This window comes from Ziziphus jujuba, chromosome 6 (assembly GCF_031755915.1).
Source record: "Ziziphus jujuba cultivar Dongzao chromosome 6, ASM3175591v1".
Taxonomy (NCBI): domain Eukaryota; kingdom Viridiplantae; phylum Streptophyta; class Magnoliopsida; order Rosales; family Rhamnaceae; genus Ziziphus; species Ziziphus jujuba.
Genome location: NC_083384.1, coordinates 32082840 through 32101488, shown reverse-complemented (window position 1 = coordinate 32101488; position 18649 = coordinate 32082840). Strand labels below are relative to the sequence as shown.

At 32.5% G+C, this 18649-nt stretch overlaps 1 protein-coding gene across 2 annotated transcripts; it reads left to right on the top strand.

Annotated features, from left to right (window-relative positions):
- The first annotated feature begins 7358 nt into the window (after positions 1 to 7358).
- On the top strand, positions 7359 to 15985 carry LOC107404452 (nuclear pore complex protein NUP98A). Of its 2 annotated transcripts, XM_048463841.2 has the most exons (14): positions 7359 to 7582; positions 8074 to 8144; positions 8997 to 9275; positions 9970 to 10632; positions 10772 to 11005; positions 11092 to 11244; positions 11341 to 11675; positions 12282 to 12366; positions 12491 to 12545; positions 13077 to 13215; positions 13398 to 13514; positions 13626 to 13803; positions 14447 to 14503; positions 15014 to 15985. In XM_048463841.2, exons 2-14 carry the CDS (start codon positions 8126 to 8128, stop codon positions 15736 to 15738), a joined length of 3039 nt encoding a protein of 1012 aa, XP_048319798.2. In that variant the 5' UTR covers positions 7359 to 7582; positions 8074 to 8125; the 3' UTR covers positions 15739 to 15985. The 2 variants fall into 2 exon arrangements, with proteins under 2 accessions (XP_048319798.2, XP_015866887.3); XM_016011401.4 differs by having other exon boundaries at positions 7360 to 7582; positions 11092 to 11675.
- The last annotated feature ends 2664 nt before the right edge of the window (positions 15986 to 18649 follow it).

Sequence of the window (18649 nt, the reverse complement as noted above, 5' to 3'; positions counted from 1 at the left end):
GAAGACTCATACAGGATAGGTACAATTGAAATTGAAGATGTGGTGGTAACTCTTGGAGTAGGAGAACTTGAGAAGGTGGAAGCTCTGGAGGAAGAAGTATCCATGTCTTGCTAAAATTGATATTCTTCTAGCAAGGTAGAATTCTACCCCCTGAATATGAGTTTTAGGGTAGAAAAGTTAATTCTTTAAAAAAGTCACATCCACGGTGTTATCGAATTTCCTATTAGTGAGAGAATAACACTTATAATCTTCTTTTACGAGAAGAGTATCTAAGAAATAAACATTTTATGGCTTTAGGATCTATTTTGCTCCTTTAGTAAGTTGTACAATCAAAGACTTTGAGTGGCAAGGATGAAATAATTCTGGTTTATGGGTAGACTTGTGTGAGTACTTGGCATGAAGTCTGGAATTTTAAAACTCTTAAAGGCATTTAATTAATGAGATAGGTAGAGATAAGAATAGCATCCCCCAAAAAATGTATTAGAACATGACTTGAGCATAATAGAACAAGCAACTTCTAAAAGGTGTCTATGGAAAAACTTTAATGGACTATACCATGATAAAGAAGATAATCCCCAAGAATAGAATGAAAGTATTCTTTGGCATTGTCAATTCTAAAGACCTGAATGGTGGTTTGGAATTGAGTTTGGATTATTGAGTGAAATTTTTTAAAAATCAATCGTACATTAGATTTTTCTTTTATGAGAAATATCTAAGTGACTCTAGAATGATCATCAACAAAAGATATAAACAATTGGCTTCTTGTGATATTATTAACTCAAAAAGGTTTCCAAATATCACTATATATAATTGAAAAAAGGATGTGATGCTTTGTATGGTTGAATGGGATAAGAATTTTGTGAATGTTTGGGCAACTAACAGATTTCACACTAGAAAGGCTTTGAATTTTTATTAATGAATAATGAAGGAAACAACTTTTCAAGATAATGAAAGTTGGATGACCTAATCGGAAATGCCACAATATAACTACACTTTCATTATTGGAAATTGAAACTAAATTTAAATCCTCAGCAGATTGACTCACTATGGCAAAATGAGCACTTTGAGATTGTTCTTCAAGTTGATTATCACTCTTTAAAAGGTAGAGCCCTTCACTTTCCTTAGCATTGCCGATCATCCTCCCTGAATTCAAATCTTGAAATTTACAGTGAGTGGGAAAGAATTTAGTAACACAATTCATATCCTTAGTGAGTTTGCTAATAAATAGCAAGTTGCAAGTTAGATTTGGAACCAACAAAACTGAACCTAGGACTAGGATCTTTGAGATAATAATTGACCCAATAGCAGTTACTATTGATAAAGAACCCTCTGCTATTTTCACTTTGTAATTTTCAGAACAAGGACTATACTTGCAGAATAATGAAGCATCCATCATATGGTCAGATGCTCCATAATCAATAATTCAAGATTTCTAATTCTAAGTTTTGACTCTTAAAGCACTTAGAAGAGCACCTTTGTACTACTAAAACCTGTACTGAGGATTGGTGCTGTAGGAATTGACTGAAGCTGATTGAACATCTTTTGCAGCATCTCAATTTGTTATTTATTGAGGTGCAGGTTCGGTTGTTGTTTGCTCACCAATGATGGCTACAAAGCCACGACTTTCTTTTCCCTAAGATGGTTTGTTTGATTTTTAGTTGGCTAGCTTCCATGAATTTTTCATCATGTTTCTTTAGTGTGTCCAAGCCTGTGATAGTGATTACGCCAAGGCTTACTTTTGCGAGGTCTACTGTCACTAGTTGAATTGATTCCACAGGTTGCAAGAGTTTAGCCTTTTAGAATACTTGGCACATTTAGGATGCTTTGATTTCCTATAATAATTTTCTTCCTACTCTCTTCTCGGTGCACCTCATAAAAAGCTTCTCGAATTGTTGGCAATGGCCTTATCCCAAACACTTTCTCCCTAACTTCATCAAGATTCTTGTTCAACCTAAGTAGGAATTTTGAAACTCTATCCTTCTCAACATTTTTCCTATATTTGGCTACATTTTCAAGGTAGTCCCAATCGAAATCTTTAAAAACATCCAATTGTTATAAGAAATGAGTGACAAAAAGATCACCTTTTCGTAAATCATGGAGGTTGCTTTTAATCTCCAATAATTCTACTGTAGTGCCATTGTTGGAATAGGTTTCCTTTCTTGCATCCCAGATCTCTTTTGCAATTTCATAGAACATGAAATTCTATTCAATTTCATTCTCCATGGTAGTAATTGTTAGGACCCGTCCAAGATCTTTTATCGGAACTCTAGACAAGCCCTGATCTTAGGAAAACCCTATCGAATCCTCCAATGGAAAATCCAACAGAATCTCCCCTAAGCATTGGACTTACGTTAAAATTCCCTGCACAAGAAAACACACTTCTATACGCACCACCTTATTTCTCCTACCTTACTACAATTTATTTCAGCAAGTTTATAGTACTTCAAATAAATAACAAGGAATCAGTACATAATTAATTAAATAGCACATCCAACATTGTATACAGAGCATTTATAAAATTCTAGGTATGATAGTTATTGCAACGCGGAATAGAAAGAAATATTACAAGATAAGAAAAGAAAAAATGAAGACGTCTCGGACTGTCAGTAATGAACAAGTCGTCGAGCTCATCTCTAGTCGATTGACGTCTACAACCTGAGCCTAGGAGAACAAAATTTAAAACTATGAAATGCTAATCATCTCAATGAGTGACCCAATCTTATATATAATACTAATACTAGCATAATAATAAAATAAACTTAATCAATTAATAATAAATAAATTAATAAATAAATACTAAGCATTTGAAATAATATTTTATCTCAAAACTCTCACAGTTCACTCAGTTGGAAATGTTTTCCTTTTTAAAATGTTTCATAAAACCCAATATTTATATACCCCAAAAATCAAGAAATGACTACTTAAATTAAGATGCACATAAAATGCAAATAATAATTTAGACATCAAGTTTACATTGAAAGCATTTTAAAAACCACTTATTAAATCTAGAATAAGATGAAATAAAATAAAATCATAATTAAACTTATATTAAGGAAATTTGGCAAAAAAATAAAAATAAACTCATTATATAAATTATAAAATTTACGAATTAAATCAATGAAATAATTGAAAAATATTTAGATCAATTTAAACATCTAATTGAAATAAGTGGTAAAATATAATAAAATCCATATTAAATCTTTACATCAATTTAAATGATAAAAATCATAGTAAAATGCATTTTTAAAATACGATTTTAAAATATTTCATTTTGAAAATCATGTCGAGAATATCCTGACGCACCATATTATATACCAATGATGCCTGACGGTATCCCGCATCCCAAAGCACCATCTGACGGGGAGGTTAAAGAGAGAACATGCATCCGGTCACCGTGGCGTCCCACTTGACCGATGCTATCAACAGTCATCCTAGCTATAGAGGGGGCAGCTGATGCTCACTGTGCCTTATACCCTGCCAGCCCTCAAGTCCAATGGCCTAATCATGCGCACTAATCATATCCATGTAAACACAGTATAGAACACCAGTACTATATGAGTGCGTCTAAAAATTATAAAATTATAGTATTTTCAAATATTGAAATCTCATAATTACCACTGGATTAATCACCTCTTTTCAAATCCATATAATCCACATTTCTTTAAACCATCATTGTAAATCTACCACATTAAAAATCCATTCTCATAATTTCATTGGTGCAAATATATCAAATTACCAGTGGCATAAAATCAATCCATAATATTTAAATACATAAAAATATTTTTAAAACATAATGCTTTAAAATCATATTTTTCTCAAATCCCCAAAATCAATTTAAATCAATGTATCTTTAAAACCATGTAAATTTCATACATAATTAACTTACACATTTCCTCAATACCATAAAATAAATTCCACAATTATTTCAATGCAAAATAAATTTAAATAATTATTTCCCTTCAAATCCAAAAAAAGCAATCCATACAAAAAAAAAATAATATTTAAACCTCATAATATTCATATACTCTTAAAATCATGTAAACATATTTAGCATGCATCATAATTTCAACATTTACTCAATAATAATTTAATGAAAATTAAATTCATAATGTCTTAAAAATCAAAACATTTCTTAATGCACAAATATTTCTAATTCATTCAATTTTGGCATCAAAATTTCAAATAGAATTTAATTAAATATTAAACACATAAAATATAATTTTTGAATATCTAATTAACATAAAATATTCATAATTTAACACCCGAAAATCAATTTGAAGGTGGATCACTCACCTCGACACGCAATTCAATCAAGATCCTCCATGTGATCAATTCCACCATTTACACGTGCTCCTAAAATATCATTATTATACAAGATCAAATAAACTAATATTTTATTCGGGTAAATAATACATGGTACCTGAGGGAGCTAACACAAACAGTATTCAAAATTCACAAATAATATATTGAAATGAAGCTTACTACACGAGGATTAAGAATCGAGTCTCACCTTCCAAAGATCGGACCCGTGGTGGCAGGAAACTCGCCAGAAAACTCTAGAATTCAAGTCCTCGAATCTCACAAATTGCCATGAATTGGAGGAAACCGACCTCAAATTTGGGTCCAGGGGGTTCAAATTAGTAGGAAAAGATGGGTAATGTGATCGAAAACTCGCCGGAATTAAGTTTCCAATGAACCATCATGGTCATCGGAGACCATCACTGTTGGCGGCACGATCGGTGGCCTCTGGTCGTGATTTTTGGTGGAAGGTAGATCGGGGGATGGATGACTCAACAGGACCGATAGTGAGGCAAATAGAGGTTCGCTTTGGGAGAAATTGAGGTTGACAGGTTTTCAATCACTCGACGGAAAAGGCTCCGATTCCGGTGCGTCGGTGGTCGAGTGGCTGTAAAATTTTGGGGCTGGCCGGAAATGGAAGGGTGGAGATGGGTGGCTGGTGCATGTGGCTTAGAAATGACCAAATGACGGCCAACGGTGGTGGCTTCTCTCCCTCTCTCTCTCTCTCTCTCCTCCCCTCTCTCTCTCTCTTCTTCCCTTTTTCACACACGCGTTTTAGTCCACATAAAACCACTCGTGGGTGATATTGTTCACTCACGGGATTGGATCAGAACATGACATATGGCAGACACTGTTCACTAAATTAAAAAATATATTAAAATATTATAGTATTCGAAAAATTTTGCAGATCCATAACTTTTCAACCAAATGTCCAAATTAGGCGTGCCACTAGTCTATGAATTCATGTCAACGAGTACTTTACAACCATATATGAGTCAAAGCTAAATTTCACAAGAATAAAAAGTCAACTCTGGCACCCTTGGACATTTCGGACCTTAAATTGTTTTGCTCATAACTTTCAAACCATAGTTCCGTTTTCAATGTGCTACTAGTCTACGGACTCGAGTTGATGTGTACTTTACAATAGTGCCTCAATCAATCCAAAATTCCATCCGAATCAAAAATTCAAAGTTTGACCCCTCTTGGTCAACAGCGGTCAAATCCGGTCAATTTCGATCAACTTTAGAAAATTCTGATGTACTTTGGAACGGGATGTTACAGTAATCAACCATGACATCACCATATTTTTTTTAGATCTCCAAGTTCGAAATTTTGGGTCTTCCTCTCGCAGATGTTTCATAGCACTGGTGAGGTAGTCATCTTTTCCCTTTCTTGATATGAACATCATCACTGCTTGAGCACATTGAAAGTAATTTTGTCCATACAATTTATGACTAGTTATTGGAAGAGCAAGACTTTCAAATCTGCCATGGCCATTGTGAGATATTCTTTCTTGGCCTCAAGAGGTGTTGGATGTAGTGCTTTTGTGTGTGGCCCATTCCATACTTTACCATTAATGAAAAATCAATTCAGTTCAAAGGATGCTATGATATCATGAAGAAAAAGATAAGAGAAAATATTTGTTTTTCTCATATTATAGAATTGAATTTACAAGGAGAGAAGCCCTCATAATTAGGTTAACCACCTCCTTAAATCTAGGAAGTAAAAACAGAAATTAAATAATCCTAATAACTAGGAAAATAAATTTATGAGATTTAGATACTAATCATTCTTTTCTCATTATTCGGAAAGAACAACTACACAATTTTCTTTGATTGCGTATCTAGTATTTCACAATAATGTACAAATTTTGAAGCAAAATAAAAAAAAATAAATTAGTTTTCTCAAATAAATCATTAATCATTTTAATTAGACTCATGTGTTTAAAGCAACATTCCATATACATATATACACATGAATGATATGGTAATCTACTTATGGACAGAAAATATGAGGAATAACATCCCAGCTATTAGATTAGCATAATTTTAGTGATATGATGATTATGGATAATTGTCCTTTACAATCATTTTTTGTAAGAGCATCTTTAATAATAAATATGTATTACTGTCCATATAGCATATAAACTGATATCATTTAAATTTAAATAGTATAAATATATGGTCAATTTTAAAATTGCTTTGGACTGGTAATGGGTAGAAATCTATTTATAACTATTAATTAATTCTATATATTTTATTAAGTTATTTTTTTTTTGAAAATTTTGACTTTTTAAATGAAATTTTATTTTTAAGAAAATTTCATAATATCTGACAAATCAATCAGAAGTAAAAGATTATTATGATAATGTTTTTTTTTTCTTGTCACATCAACTTAACGAATTGTTTATATAATTTCATCGGATATATATATTTTTTTTCTGAATGATTGCCTACTTTTCTGATATGATAAAAAAAATCTAATAATAGACAAAACCTCTAAATCCCTTGTTATATCAAAACCATATATACTTTTCTTCATCAAAACCAAACACTCAAACCGAAACCTATACATACTATAAATCTTATGGATTTTCTTCTCCAAAACTCAAAATATATATATTTTTTTTTTCAAAACCTGACATAAACTGCACGTGATAGAGAGAGATTTCCTAATTCAATATAACTTAGCATCAAAATCCAAAAATTTCTCAAATATTATTAAAAAAAGTCAATTCTATATATATCTCAAACCAATAAATTTTGAGCTTCTAAATTCAAAATATTTACTATAATAAAATAATTAATATGCAAAAGATAAATATGTGGATATCAGTATAATTTGACATGATAAAAAACCAAATAATATATGCAAATATAAATTACTATATGACCTATGATTTCCATATTAGTTTGCAAGTTGTTTTTTTTTTTTTTTTTTTTTTTTTTTTTTTTTGGGGTTGATATTGGATATTACTTGGAAATTGGAAAATAAATAAATAAATAAACAAATAATAATGTAGATTTTGGGTAATACGGACTTACTTTGAACGCAAACGGAACACATCGCTGCGAGGCTTAACTTTAACGCAACGCGGCTCTCACTAAGCCTGAGACTGTAATAAAAACCATTTGCGCATCTGCGGGGCGGGGGGGTTGTAATTGTTTTTTTTAAGCCTGATTCTCTCTGAAGAGAAGAGCGCGTACTGTAAAGAAGCGTCTTCCCTCTTCTTCTACTCTCATTCTGTCATTCTCTCAACTCCTCCAATCCCTTCAAATCGACGGTGAGTCCGATTTTCTTCCAATCCCTAATTTAACCGTTTTATTTCCTCTATGAAAGCCCTTAACTTTTATTTTTTTAATAATTTTTTCTTTATTTCCAACTTCTCCAAGCACCATCCCATTTTTACATTACATTCAGCGATTCGTCGAGATATTGAACTTGTAGTAATTCTCGTATCGCTGTGTATGATTTTGTGCATATATTTATGTAAATGGAAATTTTTCTTTCAAATAATAAATGCGAAATCCCTTTTCAATTCGAAATCCCAAGCGGAGCGGTTCTTATACAATTCGAGGGTTTCTATAAGACAAATTTCCAGGGGATCCCGAATCCACACTATGAGCTCTTTTGAAATTTTATATTTGAGTTGCTTTTATTAAATATTGAATTTATTATTGTTCGCACATTCTCACAATTATGTTTGGTTGAATGAAGCTTCTTATACATTCATGTCGTACGCTAAGTTTGATAATTGTGCCATTTTTGTTGCAGCTTCGGATTCACAACCTCTTGCTGGTTTTCAGCCACACAAATATAAGGAAAGATGTTTGGTTCTACTAACCGTAAGTGTCAATGTCTTATTGTATATTTTGAGCTATAGTTTATTTGCATTTTCTTTTCCTGATATCATGTTTGTTTGGATTATTAATCTTTGATTTTTGATTGGTGAAACAAACTGCTATTTGGTAACTTCTGTTTAATTACATTTGACCTAATGTGTTGTGAATACTTTTGAGATTTGAAGCTTGATGATAGCGTGATTGGTGGCTTTCTTTTCTTATATGAGTTTCTAATTCGTTGCATTATCTTGGTGTCGCACTGAAATTTCTTTGGATGATGTATGTTATAGATTTTTATTTATTTTCTATTTTTCTAAAACATCTTTTAGGTTAAATTATAATTTCATGGATCATTAATGTTTTTTCATAGCTGAATTTGTTTTGGCATAATTTTCTCCAACTTTCAACAATACAATTTCATGATTTGATGTGATACTTCACTCTCTCTGCTTGCTTGCATGTCATGAAATGCATATTTCTAGAGTCTATAAACTGTTATCCCATTTTTATAGACCATCTTCTGGGCAACTATAGAGTTGTCCTTCCGGATTCTAGTGAATTTGTACTTGCAGATGTCTGTGAGGCTTTTTTCACTAGCTAATGTTAATTATAGAAAGCTGATAGTAACTTACCGATGTTAGCTATGTCTTTGATAGACGTTTGTACAATTTTTAGGAGGAGGCAGTTTTGTTTTGTTTTGTTTTTTCTTCCTCCCCCCCCCACAAAAAAAAAAAAAAAACAGTTTGTTGGCTAGATTATCTCCATATTATATATTACCTTGGCTTTTTTCCCTTGAATTTATTTATAACAGTCAGTAATTTCTCTTTTCTTAATAATGGGAAAACTGTTTGACAGCTTTTGGGCAGTCATCTAGTAGTCCATTTGGGTCCCAGTCAGTCTTTGGACAGTCGAGCAATGCAGGCAACAATCCTTTTGCTCCCAAACCTTTTGGTGGTTCAGCACCTTTTGGTGCTCAAACAGGCAGTTCCATATTCGGAGGTACTTCAACTGGTGTTTTTGGTGCAACCCAATCTTCTTCTCCCTTTTCTTCCACGACAACATTTGGAGCTTCTTCCTCACCAGCATTTGGAAGTTCAACACCTGCTTTTGGTAGTTCATCTTCTTCTTTTGGTGGTGAGTATATTTACCTTGAGATTTACTTTTTAAATGATATAACTTGACCCTTTACACGATTTATGGTGTTTTAGCTGGTTGAAGCATCCTAATTAGATGTGGATTGTAAAGTCTGTCAATCTTATAATCTTTCAATTCTGGCTTTAGTTTTTGCATGAGTTGTTAGTTTGTTGACTTTTTCTTCCGTATTGGTTTTCCTGTGATATTGAACAGAATCTTGAGGTGCTTGAGTATATTTTTGAACATTATGCCTGTGAGAATGTGGGTGATGTTCCTTGTGAAATGAAAATATCGGTGATACATACTGTTACTTATTTATTGGCAATGTAATGCCAGATCTATTGGCCTGCTTTGAAGTAAATTGCAGAAACTCATATCTACCATTGCTTGCCTTGCACATTTTGTATCTTGTATTTATCTTCCTACAAAGATTATGGATTGTGATTTTCCTCTGCTTTTGGATTTTTGCTTTATTGCTTCCTTTATAGCAAATATCTTCTGCTTCTTCCTTCTTTTTTTGTTTTTCATTAACATAACTTTTTAGAGCCAAGAACTTTTTAACTCTTTGTTGAGTAGCATTTTACTAGTATAGAAAATAAAAGACTATCTATAATGTCATTTTAAGTGGGCTGATTTGAATTTTTTTATTCTTTTTATTTTCTCAACTGATGTTGCCATGTGTGTGAGTGAATAGGATCTTCTGTATTTGGTCAGAAGCCGGTTTTTGGAGCGTTTGGGTCCACATCTACTCAAACTAGTCCTTTCGGAAGCACAGCTCAACCATCACAGCCAGCATTTGGGGGCAGTATATTTGGTTCCTCTACACCTTTCGGTGCATCAAGTCAGTCTGCATTTGGCGCTACTAGCACCGCGGCCTTTGGTGCAACAAGCACCCCAGCATTTGGTGGTACAAGCACCCCAGCCTTTGGTGCTACTGGTAACTCAGCCTTTGGTGCCACTGGCACCCCTTCCTTTGGTGCTACAAGCACCCCTGCCTTTGGTGCTTCAAGTACACCTGCTTTTGGTGCAACAAGTACCCCGGCATTTGGTTCAACAACAAGTCCAACATTTGGTAGCACTGGGACTGCATTTGGGGTCTCAAGTGCCCCTTTATTTGGATCTGGGGGAGCATTTGGGGCTTCAAGCAACCCTGCTTTTGGTTCAAGTTCCTCTGCATTTGGAGCTTCTAGCGCTCCTGGTTTTGGTGCCTCTAGTGCTCCGGCTTTTGGGGCTTCAAGTAATCCATCCTTCAGCTTTGCATCCACACCTGCATTCGGCCAATCGTCATCTACATTTAGCAGCAGCAGCCCCTTTGGTACCTCTACATCTCCTTTTGGAGCACAGAGTTCCATGTTTGGTGAGTTCCTTAAATGTTTATGGCATAATGTGACTTTCTGTACTATGCTTTGTTTTAGCTCACAAAGACCTATAATCTCTAAATTATTGTATAATTACTCTATCGTTGCTGTACTTTATTCTTATGTGTTGTGATGCAGGAGCCCAGTCAACAACACCAACATTTGCAAGCACTGGTTTTGGGCAGTCAGCTTTTGTGGGGCAACGTGGGGGGAGTCGAGTGACTTCTTATGCACCAACACCTGAACCAGATAATAGCAGTAGTGGAGCTGGTGGAGCAGTGGGAAAGTTAGAGTCGATATCAGCCATGCCTGTTTATAAAGATAAAAGCCATGAGGAGCTGAGATGGGAGGACTATCAGTTGGGAGATAAAGGTATGCTTTAGTATAACTGTATTTGAACGCCAAGGTTTCAGGCCCTTGTTTCCACATCACTGAGCTCTATCTATCTTTAATTTCAGGTGGACCACTCCCTGCGGGTCAGTCTTCTGGGATAAACTTTGGTTCGTCAACTACACAGTCAAACCTTTCGGGTCCTTCACCAACTTTTGGCCAATCATCTTCAAGTTTGTTTTCTACGCCAACTTCTAATTTATTTGGTCCAAAAACTCCAGGTTTTGCAACTTCATCTCCAGCATTTACCTCTTCACCTTTCGGAGTTTCTTCTCCTTCCAACCTTTTCACATCAACTTCATTATCAACGCCTTCAGTATTTGGGACAACTTCAGCTCCATTTGCATCCACTTCAACTCCTTCATTTGTTTCATCAAGCTCGCCAGGGTTTGGGCAATCAGTGTTTACTTCTCAAGTTCAAGGATCAACCCCGGCATTTAATTCTACTGCTATGTTCAATTCCTCTACACCTTCAATTGGACCAGCAGGAACTGGTTTTGGACAAACTACCTCTGCTTTTGGGCCGAGTACAACTTCTTCCTTTGTAACACCTAACATATTCAACAATCCTTCCACTGGGTTTGGAAACATGTTTTCGAGCACTCCATCGCTTAGTACTTCAACCAACAATTTGGGTTTCGGTCAAACGGCTGTAAGTACTTCTTTAGGAAAGCTTTTTCATTATACTATTTAAGCTCTTTGTGCTTATGTTTCCTATGCATAATCTTTTATGATATAGATGATTTGTTGCTTATATGCTATCTTTTATGTGTCCTGTCTGGTTTTTGCTCTGATAGAAGTGTCCGGGTTTATATTTAACTTATTTATCTCTATCCATTAAATTTCTCATGTAATCATGAAATTTTTTCTCAAAGTGGGGCCTGACCCAACATAAATACACAGTAGGTGATACAACAGGTTTTGGAATAGAAAATTCAATGGCAATGATAATTTGATGTGTGGATGGAGTGTCAAATTGGAGAGTGTGTAGTTTTGAGATTTGTTAGCGGTGGCATGAGTCATAAAATGGTCTATAATCTTGGTGTCTAAAACAAGGTTGCATGCAGCACATTTAAAGTAAGCAATTTATTGGTTTCTGGAGTCATATTCACTTATGACTTCCTGTAAAATTTCATTCATGTATAGTTTGAGTAACTTATGTATCTTTGCACGTGTTCACATGTAGAAATAAACTAATTATTGGTTTTTGAACTTTTATGTTGATGCTGGATGTTATTTTTCCTTCTCTTTATTGTAGGCTTCTTTTTCTACACCATTTCCTGCCCAGCCACCTCAGACAACTGGTACTTTTAGCTTTAGTAATTTTGGTCAGTCTCAGTCAGGTAACTCATGTTTTTACTCTATGTCTATCTTTTATAAATATTTTTCTTTCATTTTACAGTTTTTTAGCTTTTTGTTTATAGTGCTGACATTTAAATTTGTTTTTTTTTTTTTTTTTTTGGGTAGCCAATGCAAGTGCTGCTCCAACAGGCATTTTTGGTCAGAATAACTTTGGACAAATGTATGTTAAATTTACATTTGCAAGAAATTCTAAACATGTGATATGATTGAAATTGTCATTGGCTTTTAGAATATCTTCATTTGATGTGGCATTTTTCAGTATTTATTTGTTCATTTGTTTCTATAGTAAAAGTTTTTATTTATTTATTTATTTATTTTTGTTTTGTTTTGTTTTGTTTTGTTTTGAGAGAGGGTAGGCTATGGGATTTTATCATGAATTTTGAGAGCATATGTCTAAAATTCCTAATGTTAATGCCTGGTAATAAGTCCAAGTCCTACAAGTTTTTCAGTGAGATTGGTGTTGACCTAAATTTTGGCCTTATTTCTGGAACACTGGTCAATATTTATTCTCCTTGCCAAAATTTACTAATTATGTTTAGTAATGTTTCAGTGCTGCCTGCTGTGCATATTTTTCCTTAATATTGCCCGAGTTCTTGGAAGTCAAAAATAACATTTTGTTATTTGCTGGGTGAGCCATGCTCTTTTTTTCAACTATGTATTAACTATTCGGCATGCCTTATTGGTTTTACAGGTCTGCCACTCAAAGCTCTGCTGTTGCACAGCCAGCACCAGTTACAAATCCATTCGGCACACTCCCTGCAATGCCTCAAATGTCAATTGGTCGGGGTGGCACTGCACCATCAGTTCAATATGGAATATCTAGCATGCCTGTAAGTATGATGCATCTTTGGGATTCATTTACTTTTTAAATTCAAATTAAACTAGTTTAATGTGGTCTGTTGAGAATTACTTTGCTGTTGTAGCTTGTAATTTGTCATTAGTGAGTGATTGCTTGAGATTATGCTGTGAAGGCAAGTGGACCAAGTTTGAATCTTTTAATTTGTTTTATCAGGTATTAGACAAACCTGCTCCAGTTAGAATATCATCATTATTAACTTCTCGACACCTATCACAAAGGCGGATCAGGTTGCCTGCAAGGAAATATCATCCTAAGAATGATGGTCCAAAGGTTAGGCATTTATTGTGAAGCTTCAATCTGAGTTTTAATTGTTTACTTCTATGAACCCTTTTATCACTACATATGGATGCTTACCTACATTTCATTACTATTGTTTAACAGGTTCCATTTTTTAGCGATGATGAAGAAACAGCCAGTACACCAAAAGCAGATGCTCTTTTTCTTCCTAGGGATAACCCAAGAGCACTTGTCATTTGTCCTACAGAACCATGGCCTTCGAAGTCTACTTTTGAGAAGGCATCCCCAATAAACGATACTTCTACACCAATAAAGGAGAATGGTAGGTCATTTTACTTCTCAATTGTGTTGTGCTAGGAGTTAGGAGAAACAGATACTGTGAAAGAAGTATAAGTTTGCTTTGGACAAGTAGTTCCTGTCAGCAAGTTATTTCAATTTGTTTTCACTTAAAAGCTGTTTCTGTTTTCAACTTAAAAGTTTTTTTTTTTATTTTTTTTATTTTTTTATTTTTTTTTTATGGGAAACTGCACTCTTATGTTGGTTAGCCGACATAACTTTTGTTGTTTCCTATTCTGGTTTGCTACTTCACACTTGGCTGTCATATAAATGAACTTCAACTAAATGACTTTATTTTTATTTTCCTATTCTAATACAATGGTAATTTTTTATCTACGATGGAAGTAATTAGGCTTCTTTTGGATTGGCATATGTTGACAAATTATGGAGTCTTTCTAGCTTCCTGCACATGTGATTCCATTGCCTCTGTTTTGTTCCCTTCTATCTCAATGTGATTGCTAATACTAGTTTACATTATTCATATCTTATAATGTATGGATACTCCATACCAACCTTTTATATGTGTTTGATTATGGTTCATAAAACGTCTTCAAATATGAATGCACTTGTGTTCATTCAGAGGATTTTTTTCACTATTTACTGACTCTTTAAAAACAATGTTGAATCAGGAAATAGTTTTGAAGCATGCCCTCCCTCAGGTGGTTCCAACTCTGAGGATAAAAATAGTAAGTATATCTTTCACTTACTCCCCCAAAAAGTTCCAATTTCAAGTAGAATTAGTAATTGGTTTTATTTTCTTGTGGATTTAGTTTTTAATTGGTAATTCTTTTGTTAATGTGAAACTTGAGCTGATATTAGTGGTACCTTTCAGTAGTGGTTACTGGTTGCATTAAAATTGGTTTATAGGTTGAGGACTAGCTCTCATGTGTTAATAGCTATTGGTATGGTCCTTGAAAGGAGGAGCGACCAGTTGATGGTTATCAATTGCTGGTTGCTCGTTTCTTCATACTTAAGTCTGCCAATATATTAAATATACTTATGCATTCTTTAAATACCTTATTCTTCAGGACCCTAGTTTGTTTTACTCTTCTTTTGCAATGGCAGTCATGACTACAGGAAACTTGTCTTCTGAAATACTGAACTGGGAATCAAGAGCTAATTTAGCAAAATATATAACATAGTGAAATATTCTTCATGCTATTTATAGATTTGTCTTAAAATTCTGTTATTTGTAGGAAATTCACATGAAGATGGTCATTTTGAGGAGCGTCCTCATGTGGTCGAAGTGAACCAAAAACCTAATGGAGTTCATGATGATCATTCTACTCAAAAAGGAGATTCATATATGACACTGAGTGGGCATAGAGCTGGTGAAGCTGCTATTGTGTATGAGCATGGTGCAGACATTGAGGCATTAATGCCAAAGCTGCGACGCTCTGACTACTATACGGAGCCACGAATCCAAGAATTGGCAGCCAAAGAAAGGGCAGAACCGGGATTCTGCCGCCATGTCAAGGATTTTGTAGTTGGACGACATGGTTATGGTAGCATCAAATTCTTGGGTGAGACAGATGTGAGAAGGCTTGATCTTGAGTCGCTAGTTCAGTTCAACAATCGGGAGGTGATTGTTTACATGGATGATAGCAAGAAACCTCCTGTTGGGCAAGGCCTGAATAAGCCTGCTGAGGTAACACTTCTTAATATTAAATGCTTTGATAAAAAAACCGGGCATCAGCATACAGAAGGGCCAAAAATTGAGAAATACAAGGAGATGCTGAAGAGGAAAGCTGAGGACCAAGGTGCTGAATTTGTCTCCTATGACCCCATAAAAGGAGAATGGACGTTCAGGGTCAACCACTTCAGCGAGTACAAGCTAATCGATGAAGATGAAGGCGAAAGCCAAGAGAGGTTGGATATGCATGCTGCCCAAAGTTTCTACCAGGAAATAGGGTCCAAGTGATGTGTGGGTAAAATCAGTCCGTCATTAATTGTGTGTTTTTGTTATGTATGGGATTTATTTGATTTTGATTTGTATAGAATTTAGCGGATTTGGTATGATCTGTTTTAGTTTTGGCACTGTATATCACGAGCGTTGTTGTGTTTTGGAATTCTGCTTTCATTCCCTTTTTCGTTAGTTTGCATTTGGTCAGTTTTTGTTGGTGTCAACTTGCATTGGATAATGGATAGAAGAAGATTGGTTGGTCAAATTTGGGCAGTTCAATGATTGAAATTCTCTATATTATCTTTTCCCTGGAACCACAAAAAAAAAAAAAAAAAAAAAAAGAAAAAGAAAAAAGAAAAAAGAAAAAAGAAAATTATGAATGTGCTCTCGTTTCCGCTGTTTCATTGTTCACATTTCACCATATAATGCATACCATGGTACGGATATACACCAAAAAGAAAAAAGAAAATGATACGTGTATAATACTTTTCACTATGTACACATACACAAACATTCAGCTTCTTAAGTCTGAAAAAAATGTGCTACCTATAAAATCAATTTTTTATATTTAGCTTTAAAAGTGGATCCGGTCCAATTAAAATACGCCTAAGCAAATCAATGTTTGTGATTAAAAACCTAAGGCCTGTTTGACCATTTGCTTTTAAAATAATTTTCTGTTTTGTAAAACAGAAAACTATTTTCAAAACAAAAAATTATCTGTTTGGTCATTAGTTTTCAAAAACAGTTCTAGAAAAAAAAAAAATAACAAAATTTGGAAAACAATAAAATGATGTTTTTACCTGTTTTGAAAATAATAAAATACATATTATTTTAATTTGTTTTCTTAATTGTTTTTCTATCTTGTAGAGAGAAAGTTGTAAAGAGAAAATATTACTTCAATTTTTTGGAATATTTTAGAGAAAAAAAGTTGTAGAGAGAGAAAGATAGAATATTATGTCTTGATAAATGTATCTAATTAAATTTTTTTATTCTTTTTTTTTTCTTCCTCTTTTAAAATCATTTTTTAATAGAACAACTTTAAAAAATAGTTATTATTCTTTTTTTTAATTGTTTTTAAGTTACATCAATTATTTTTTTATTATTATTTTTTATTTTCCTTTCCTTCGTTATATACCTACTGGTTTTTTATTTTTTTATTTTTTATTTTTTCATCTTACTTCTTTTATCAATTTTTTTGGGGCAAATATTTCTTATACCAATTATTTATTTTGCTATTTTATTTATTTTTCCTTATTTTTCATCTTTTCCTTATCAAATATTCTCTCTCTCTCTCTCTTCTATTTTATTCTTTTTCCTAATTTTCCATTTTTCCTTTATTCCATAATTTTTTTCTTATTTTCCATTTCTATTAGATTTTTTTTTAATTTTTTAATTTTTACTTTTTCTTTTTCATTGTTTTTCTGTTTTTCTATAAGTTATTTTTTTTTCTTATCTCCATTTTTTATTTCCCTTTATCTCCCATTGTATTTATTTTTTTTTTCCTTTTTATTGTTTATTTTTGTTTTTACTTTTCTTCTACAACAGTGTCAAGAAGGTCTAAACATGTGGCTTGATTATGTTTGTAATGTATAAAAGTTAGTAGTTTTATTATTATGCTAATATGAGATTTTATGGATGTTTATAGTTGGAAATATTAGGTTAAACTTGTAGAATTTAATTTTTAATTAATGCAAAATCCCAAGTCCCAATAGTTATTTTATTTATGTATACACATGAATTTATTTGCTTGAAACTCATATGAAAGAATTAATAACATACATTGTATAATATTAATAAGGTTTAAAAATTAATTGATGAAAAGATAATTGACTGATAATGTGGAATAATTGTTAGTTATATAAGGAGTGGAAAGACGTAGCTCTAAAAGACCAACTATAAATCAATGAAAAATTAAATATATATAATAAAAAAGATGTCATTACTTCCTCTCAGGTTTCAAACAATTTTCATTTTTATTTCCTAGTATTTTATTCACATCTCTCAAAATAATTTCATCTACATCTCTTATAATAGTCCCAGTTGTAATTTTCAAAATCTGAAAGGCTAAATTAAAATTAATACAAACCTGTGAGTTTAGATGAAATATTCTAAAAAAATATATATAGCTATAAATATTATATATATGTTTAGATGAAATATTCTAAAAAAATATATATAGCTATAAATATTATATATATGCTAATCAATTAATAATAATTAAAAAAAAATTCAACAAAAAATAAATTTTATATTATATTTTGATATATATTTTATATATATTATTCATTAATATGTGAATGCATTAATATATACATACATACATACATATATATATATATATATATAAATATAAATATAAATATAAATATTATAGCTATATATATTATATATAAGGTTCCTTGTATGTAAAAAAAAAAAAAATTCATTTTATTTAAAAAAAAAAAGTAGAAAAAAATGAAAACTTTTTTTAAAAAAATTTAAAAATTGTTTAGCCAAACATGTTTTTTGGCTTTTAGTTTTGAAAATTGTTTTCAAGTATTAATGACCAAACGGTTTTTGTTTTTATTAAATAGTAGAAAATAATTTTCTATTCTCTATTTTGAAAATAATGTTTAAGAAACAAAAAACAGAAAACATGGCCAAACAGACCCTTAGGTTCTGTTTGTTACGTAGGATATAACTTGTTTGTTATGGAGGATTATAGGATATCACTTGATTGGGATTGAGATTAGGATTGAATGAAATAAGAATTAATCCAACCTTATATTTGGTGTCAACAGAATTGGATTTATTTTATTTTATTTTAAATATCATTTTTTGATAAGTTATTGATTTTTCAATTAATCCAAGTTATCTAACTTAGATTATTTCTTTGTCTAATAATTTGTTTAAAAAAGTCTATCTAGTTGAATTATTATATTATAAATAT

Coding starts and splice junctions, on each gene's coding strand:
- LOC107404452 (XM_016011401.4), top strand. Junction 10,633..10,771: donor AGCACAGAGTTCCATGTTTG/GTGAGTTCCTTA, acceptor GTTGTGATGCAG/GAGCCCAGTCAACAACACCA. Junction 12,367..12,490: donor TTTTGGTCAGTCTCAGTCAG/GTAACTCATGTT, acceptor TTTTTTGGGTAG/CCAATGCAAGTGCTGCTCCA.